General features: G+C 35.6%; 1 protein-coding gene across 1 annotated transcript; it reads right to left on the reverse strand.

Moving 5' to 3' along the window:
• Positions 1 to 5,305: 5,305 nt before the first annotated feature.
• On the reverse strand, positions 5,306 to 7,377 carry LOC116159038 (UBX domain-containing protein 4-like). Its single transcript, XM_031471927.1, has 6 exons — positions 7,197 to 7,377; positions 7,001 to 7,135; positions 6,800 to 6,943; positions 6,553 to 6,749; positions 5,816 to 6,498; positions 5,306 to 5,583 (listed from the first exon to the last, which is right to left on the reverse strand). Exons 1-6 carry the CDS (start codon positions 7,276 to 7,278, stop codon positions 5,454 to 5,456), a joined length of 1,371 nt encoding a protein of 456 aa, XP_031327787.1. The 5' UTR covers positions 7,279 to 7,377; the 3' UTR covers positions 5,306 to 5,453.
• Between the last annotated feature and the right edge of the window lie 1,017 nt (positions 7,378 to 8,394).

The following is an 8,394-nucleotide window of genomic DNA, read 5'->3' on the forward strand; positions in this document are numbered from 1 at the left end:
TAAAAAAGGAAGATTGTACACTGCCTTTTTTTAGGACCGAAAAAAAAATTGTATCAGATCGACCCGGAAAAAAATGTTCTTATAGAATGTGGCCAATAGAATCCATAATTTCAAACAGTTCCAAGATTGGGCTACTATAAACAATGATAGTAGGTACCTACCGCCATTGAATAAGTAAGTCCTATGATTACTTATTCAATGGTACCGCTCTTCAATGCTGTCTGCCAACCAAGGCATCATAATCCCCATGTCCGGACCGACAATTATTTTTTGTTTGTTTATACAATGAACAACTTGCGAGACAACTAGCTTTGTATGCAAAATTGCAGCCTTGTAGCTATCACGTGAATGTATTCATTTTCGTGGCATGTCACACTTGTCTGCCAAGGGTTTGCCCTGTTCAAAGACTAGCAGAAAACTTTTTTTTGTATTTCATACTAATTGTTTATATTAAAAAATTTCAATGTTAAGTCCAGATTTGAAAAGATTGTAGAATTAATACTTTCAGACTTTCACCTTGTTATGCCAGATTATGACCGTATAATCATAAATGTCAATTTCTGGTTCAAAACTACGGCGCTCAAATGATTGTTTAAAACTCTGCAGATCAAGTTATGAGGAAACTACTGCCTGACTACCTCTCAAATTCAAATATATGGAAAACGGTATAATAAGTATAAAATATGGTGCAAGTATCAACATATTCGTATAAGATAACCATTAATCTATTAGGTAATCATGAAATTATGTTTTACATTTCAATGTGTACTGTTACTTTTTGTCTCAGATAACTGACACTTGCAACCCTTCAATCAATGGAAGACAAAACAGGTTCATTTATTCCACGGACTACAAACAAACAACTAAAATGATTTTTTTAAATTTGTCCTTTACGTCCACATAATAATGCCCATCCTTGTTAGTTAAAGGTCGCGACATAATAGACATCTACCTGTTACAAATAACTACCGAAACATTTTTTTTGTAATTGATGGTCAATAGAAGTGATTGATGTAATGGGTATCCTACACACAATGCAGCACTACTGTATGTAAGGCTGCCTAGTTCCCTACACACTTGAAATCAGGAGTCTGTGGCCCTGCGTAATTAATTTAGGAATCAATTTCAGACATACCTACGCTAAAACACTGTAACGTAACATCTATCAAGTGTGCGAAATCGATAAAAAAAACTTGTCCGAAATTGATTTCCAAATCAATTACGCAGGGCACAGACTCCTGATTTCAAGTGTACCGTGTACGTATTATCTTCCATTAGTTCCATTGATTGCATGATGCTATGTAAACATACTTAGTGATGACGTCATAATACACGGATGACGTACATACGATTGCTATTTTTCGTTTTTGTGTCAGCAAAGATTATATTGTCTAGCACCAACTGATAATGCATTAGAGCGCCCTGTAAAAGTTTCTTAGTAGGTATCTTGGTGCTCCAATACATTTCTGTACCAAGATATGCGTGCAAGTTTGTTGTGATTGAACCCAATCGTTTTATTGGCCAGTTTAAATCTGATTGTGGATGGCGAGTATGTTGCTCACCAACCAAACGCAAAAAACTGGAGGAGTAAAACCCATAACACAAGTTGCAATGTCTTTCGAAATATGAGGTGTTCAGACATTTTAAGTACTTCCTTATTTAAACATGCACACGTTTGCAGGCAGATGTAAACTTTGTAACTCGGTCACGAAGAACAAAGCCTCTGCAGAGGAACCTCTAAAAAGCATTATGCGGGTCACTCTGTAATTGGGCGCAAGCCTAGTTGAGGGCCCAGAACAAGAAAGGGATAATAAATAATTAAAAATAATAGTAAAAGACGCCGTTTTGCTCAGAAGGCAAATGATAAGACTAATCTAAAGACAGAAATTGAAACAACCACCTATAACCATTACATAAAAACAATATAATCTAGTTGGAACCATTCCAAAAATATCCTCGATTTCAATCACTATTAAGGATATGGGTTAATGGTTCCAAATTTTAAGAGGTTACCTTCGTGTATAAAAAATGCCCTTTCGAAATAATTCCAAATTAACCAACCTTTAATACTATTTATTAAAATTACTCTAAAATTTATATACACCAGCCATGCTTGGCCCATAGACATGTATTATACATAAATGGTCCCAATAATTATTAAGATGGGAGTTTACGATATGTAAATTTGCAAAATGCAATTGTTTGGATTTGGTAGTACATAAATAATACATTTGTTTATTCAACGCGAATAAATAAATTAAGATAATAGGCACTAAACTACAGTAGTTTCATAATTATTTATTCCATTACACTACACACAAAAATCAATTTCAAACAAATAAATTTTACAAAATTTAACAAAATACAATAATTTACTCACCTTTTGCATGATTCTGAAAAAATATGCACAACCAGATATTCAGCTAGATAATCATCATGAGTATTACATTTGTTGAGTAGAATTGCCATTCCAGGTGTTATTATCATCATCACTCTCCTGATTGTCCTGTAAGCGGTGTATTATGTTTCCTTGTCGGCGGACAACACTACTTTCTCCTAATTTTCTCCTTTGCATTCTACAATGAAATATATTAATATACAGTTGTTACAAAAGGTACCTACTGGCAGTATAGGTTAGGTAGATTAGTGCCCTTTCCAATTTTCTACCAATTCTTTCAAAAATTTTGCAACTTGCGAGACAATTTGTATGCAAAATTGCAGCCTTGTGGCTATCACGTGAATACATTCATTTTCGTGGCATGCCACACTTGTCTGCCAAGGGGTTGCCCTGTTCAAAGACTAGCAGACAACTTTTTTTCGTATTTCATACTCATGAAATTGTTTATATTACAAAATTTCAATGTTAAGTCCAGATTGTGACTGTATAGGAAAAATAAATGTCAATTTCTCGTTTAAAACTACGGCGCAGAAAGGATTGTTTAAAACTCTGCAGAACAAGTTATGAGGAAACTACTGCCTGACTACCTCTCAAATTCAAAAAGATATATAGATAACTGTATAAGTATAAAATATGGTGCAAGAATCAAAATATTCATACCTATAAGATAACCATTAATCTATTTAGGTAATCATTAAATTGTGTATTACATTTCAATGTGTACTGTCACTTTTTGTCCCAGAAAAGTGACATTTGCATCCCTTAAATCAATGGAAGACAAAACAGGTTGATTTATTCCACGGTCTACAAAAAACAACTAAAATGATTTTTTAAATTTTTCCTTTACGTCCAAATAATAATACCCAACTTGTTATAGTAAAAGGTCGCGACATAATAGATATCAACCTGTTACAAATAACTACCAAAACATTTTTTTTTGTAATTGATGGTCAATATAGAAGTTATTGGTGTAATGGGTATCCTACACACAATGCAGCACTAGTGTATGTAAGGCTGCCTAGTTCCCTACACACCTGAAATCGGGAACCTGTGACCCTGCTTCATTGATTTGTGAATCAATTTCAGACATACCTACGCTAAAGCACTGTAACGTCTGTAACATCTATCAAGTGTGCGAAATCGATAAAAAAAACTTGTCCGAAATTGATTCCCAAATCAATTACGCAGGGCCACACACTCCTGATTTCAAGTGTACGCATTCACTTCCATTAGTTCCATTGATTGATTGCTATGTAAACATACTTGCAGATGTGTTCCACACTGACTCCCTGTACTGCGCAAACGCAAGCGCGCTAAAATTTGAATTTGTGTACAGCTGTCAAGTGTAAATAATAAATAAAAATAACTCAGAGTAAGAAACGTTATAATTGTAGATAATTTTTAGCTTACCTGCTTACCTATTATATGTAGTAGGTATATGAAAATGCCATATTATCAAGATGAATTTTGTTGTTATCTACATTTGGAGTGCATGGTCATAGAATATGCCAAAGGCGATATTAGGAAACTGCTTCGGTAAGTACTGTAATAGTTAATTAGAAAGAGTTAATGACATTTACTTACAGCAATAACGTTACAGACAGACCAACATTGATCTATGGTAAAGAGAGAGTCCGGTGCTGAACGAATCACAAAAAACCAGACGACAAGGATCATGACTGATAGCTAAAGTAGAGGTTTGCTTTCAAGTTGGCGCTATAATGTATTTAATTGGAATTCACAGTAGTGACCGAAGGCTTTAATTCGAGAAGAAGAACATATATTCTTTCCGAAAATACAGCGACATTTGGTTTGTAATATGGAAGTCAGCTGGAACTGGTATTATAAACAAAACAAATGGTGGCACGTTAAAGCAAATTCAAATTTTAGCGCGTTTGCGTTTGCGCAGTACAGGGAGTCAGTGTGGAACACATCTGCAAGTATGTAAACATACTTAGTGATGACGTCATAATACACGGATGACGTACATACGATTGCTATTTTTCGTTTTTGTGTCAGCAAAGATTATGTTGTCGAGCACCAACTGATAATGCATTAGAGCGCCCTGAAAAAGTTTCTTAGTAGGTATCTTGGTGCTCCAATACGTTTCTGTGCCAAGATATGCGTGCAAGTTTGTTGTGATTGAACCAAATCGTGTTATTAGCCAGTTTAAATCTGATTGTGGATGGCGAATATGTTGCTCACCAACCAAACGCAAAAAAACTGGAAGAGTAAAACCTCGAGTAAAACCCATAACACAAGTTGCAATGTCTTTCGAAATATGAGGTGTTCAGACATTTTAAGTACTTCGTTATTTTAAACATGCACACGTTTGCAGGCAGATGTAAACTTTGTAACTCGGTCATGGAGAACAGCTAAAAAGCATTATGCGGGCCACTCTGTAATTGGGCGCAAGCCTGTTAAGGGCCCAGAACAAGAGAGGGATAATAAATAATTAAAAATAAAAGATGCCGTTTTGCTCAGAAGGCAAATGATAGACTAATCTAAAGACAGAAATTGAAACTGAACCACCTATAACCATTACATAAAAACAATATAATATAGTTAGAACCATTCCAAAAATATCCTCGATTTCAATCACTATTAAGGATATGGGTTAATGGTTCCAAATTTTAAGAGGTTACCTTCGTGCATAAAAAATGACCTTTGGAAATAATTCCAAATTAACCAACATTTAATACTATTTATTACAATTACTCTCTAAAATTTATTTACACCAGCCATGCTTGGCCCATAGACATGTATTACACATAAATGGTCCCAATAATTATTATGATAGGAGTTTACGATATGTAAATTTGCAAAATATAATTGTTTGGATTTGGTACATAAATAATACCTGTTTATTTAACGCGAATAAATAAATTAAGATAATAGGTACTAAACTACAGTTTCATAATTATTTATTCCATTACACTACACACTAAAATCAATTTTAAACAAATTAATTTTAAGAAATTTAACAAAATACAATAATTTACACCTTTTGCACGATTCTGAAAAAATATGCACAACCAGATAATCATCATGAGGATTACATTTGTTGAGTAGAATTGCCATTCCAGGTGTTATTATCATCATCACTCTCCTGATTGTCCTGTAAGCGGTGTACGTTTCCTTGTCGGCGTACAACACTACTCTCTCCTAATTTTCTCCTTTGCATTCTACAATGAAATATTAATATATACAGTTGTTGCAAAAGGTACTGGCAGTGTAGGGGGTAGGTAGATTAGTGCCCTTTTCAATTTTCTACCAATTCTTTCAAAAATTCGAAGGACAGAAACAGTAAAAATCTCCCCGCGAATATACAGGGTGTCAAAAAAATAAAGTCAATGATTTATTCGGTTTTATTGCCCTACTTCAATTAAAATTAAGGCAGTTAGTGCACAATCCTACCTGGACGTTTCATGTTGGTTAACTGATCCACTTTCGTGCTGCACATTTGAATCTTTGTTCCTTCTTTGGCCACTAGTGCCAGCATCACCGCCGAACAATTTTTGTTTTAAATAACCTAAGAAATTTAAAATTGGCGCGATAAATGACCAAAACATTGCCATCCAAGATCCATTCTGGGTGCTAACCGTTCCGTCTTGCAACGGAAGTATTAAAATCACAGCATTAGGTACCAACTGCAACTCCACTAACGTATCATTGTTATTGGCAGCGGTAAATTCTCGTCGAGGAAATGTGATTGACAATGTAAAACTTTGGTATGGCAAATTAAGATTCTCCTTAATAAAATCTCGGACGCTTCCTAAAGTGCAGTTACTAGAAAATTCGTGAGTATGTGCAGAACCGTCTGGACACCGAAACTGTAGCCTTGCAGTGTTGCTGTTCTGCACGGCTTGCTGTACGGTCGGTTGAGTGCTGGATGTAGGCGAATTTGAAAACTTAGCGGCCCGCTCTGCCTTATCTTGCGCAATTTGGGCAAGCACACGCTGTCTAGCTTGTATCTGTTCCTGCTTCTCTTTATTTCGTTCCTCCATGAGGTCCTTTAATTCCTGATCTTGTTGCCATCTTTTCAGTTTTTGAACATCCTGTCCAAGCTTACGGCGTTCAATTTCCTTCACACGTGATTGCTAAAAATGAGAAATGTACGTTCTTCAATTTAAATGAGGAGACTAAATTATTACACCCTCCTCCTCGGCCTGCTTTTCTAAACGTTTTTGGCTGATAAGCTCTTGTGCTCTCTCAATCTTTTGTTCTGGGGTCAGCTCGTCTGATTGATGGTTAACCACTGGTTCACTGGTGGAACTTGGTAATGAATTTGCAGTGGGAGCCTCTTGGGTGACAATTTTCTCTTGGTCTACCAGATCTTGTGATGAACTTGCTGTTAATAATAAAATATATAGCTACAATGAGAAACACTACCACTCTTACCAGGTGTCGTTAGTACACCGTGCCTTTGTAAAATTTCCTGTAACTGTTGTAAAAATACTGCTTTATGGAGGACATCAGTTACGACCTCTAATGGACTACCACTTTTACCAATAAAGAACAATGAGGGAACGGATGCTTGCTTATCTATACAATATTAAGCAAATACACAGGCTTACTTTGTAAAAACACCACAAAGGATACATATTTGAGTAAACTGCTGATGTGGTACAGAATTTTCCTCTACTTTAATAGCAACAAAGTGATTGCTTTCTAATTGTGTGGATACCTCTTCATTTTCAATTAGACTAGTAAATTCTTTCGATTTTTCGTCTTTACCTGAAAATTAATACAAGAAAAGGAATTTAATTGAATTTTGGATATTTGTCATCTATCTCACCTTCAATGTACACGACAAATACAGTGCCCTTTGTTTTGGAGACCGTAACCGCTTCGGCAATATTTCCTTGGTACCAGCGCATTTTTTCTTTACTTCTTTTTCATTAAAAACTATTAATTAATTGAAGAAAAATTTTTCATGACGATGACTTGACAAACAGATGATTTAACCGAAGCATTGCCACCAACATGCAATTCCTAAATGTCACCAGGTGAAATAAAGCACAGTATACACCTTTGTTTTAAAGGCCCGATTGGACCTGAACGTTACTACGTCTATTGACAGATGTCCTTAATATTACAAGTTTGGAACTATATCTAAACATTTAATTTGACAGGCATTTGAAATCGTACATTCTATGAGGTTAGTCCAAGCTTTTTTGTAGATTATTTAATTACCTATTGCGGAAATGAAATTAAAATTTGTGAATGTTTGTATTTTCGCAATATCTCTGCTTAAAAAACAGATATCTAAATGCAGTTTTTACTGATATACTCATTTTTTAATCTTGTTTGATAATATCATATAAAATTATAAGTACCTATCGTTCCATTTGAAATTTTTAAAAAAACCCTGCAAAACTGAAAGAGGAGGGCTATGGTTGGTAGAAATTAATACCTTTCATTAGAGTACCATGAAGGATAAAACTAGTTCCACCCCCTTCCCCTCCAACCCCATACTTTGATAAGAGGGCAGAAAGAAGGGCAGTAGTTGGTAGAAAACGGTTCCTTACGTTAAGACATTAATTAGAAAACACTGAGAGATAAAAATAATTGTTAACCCCTCCCCCTCTTCAGGCCCGGTCGCTCCCTCATTTCGAAAAAGAGTCGCACGGGAAAATTATACTTTGTACAAACCAATTTATTTCGATGAGACCTTTCATTAGAATTCCATGAAGGGTAGACCATGCCCCCCCCCCCCTTCTAAAGTTTAACTTGGCACTAAAGCCTGCGTATGCAAAATCTGAGACCAATTGGTTGTCGTATGTAAAAGTTATGCACGTTTTCTTTCAAAAACAGCATCTCAGGAAATAATTCGTGGGGGGGGGGGGCCCTTTTAGACAGCGAAATTTGATGGCTGTCTGGCACACCTTCAAGGTATAGGCTACCCATCCCCTAGAAGTAGTTCAAAACGGTAGAAGTGCGTCCGGACGGACGAACAAAACGCAAAAAATAGCACATTTTTTTAATTCTTAAAA

Source organism: Photinus pyralis, unplaced genomic scaffold (assembly GCF_008802855.1).
Source record: "Photinus pyralis isolate 1611_PpyrPB1 unplaced genomic scaffold, Ppyr1.3 Ppyr1.4_LG1, whole genome shotgun sequence".
Lineage (NCBI taxonomy): Eukaryota > Metazoa > Arthropoda > Insecta > Coleoptera > Lampyridae > Photinus > Photinus pyralis.

What these genes read in the sequence shown, in the direction of transcription:
- LOC116159038 (XM_031471927.1), bottom strand. Translation starts at nt 7,278, where the DNA reads ATGCGCTGGTACCAAGGAAATATTGCCGAAGCGGTTACGGTCTCCAAA. An exon ending in ATTTGTCGTGTACATTGAAG is followed by an intron (nt 7,136 to 7,196) that starts GTGAGATAGATG and finishes ATTAATTTTCAG; the next exon opens with GTAAAGACGAAAAATCGAAA. An exon ending in AACCAACATGAAACGTCCAG is followed by an intron (nt 5,584 to 5,815) that starts GTAGGATTGTGC and finishes ATTTCATTGTAG; the next exon opens with AATGCAAAGGAGAAAATTAG.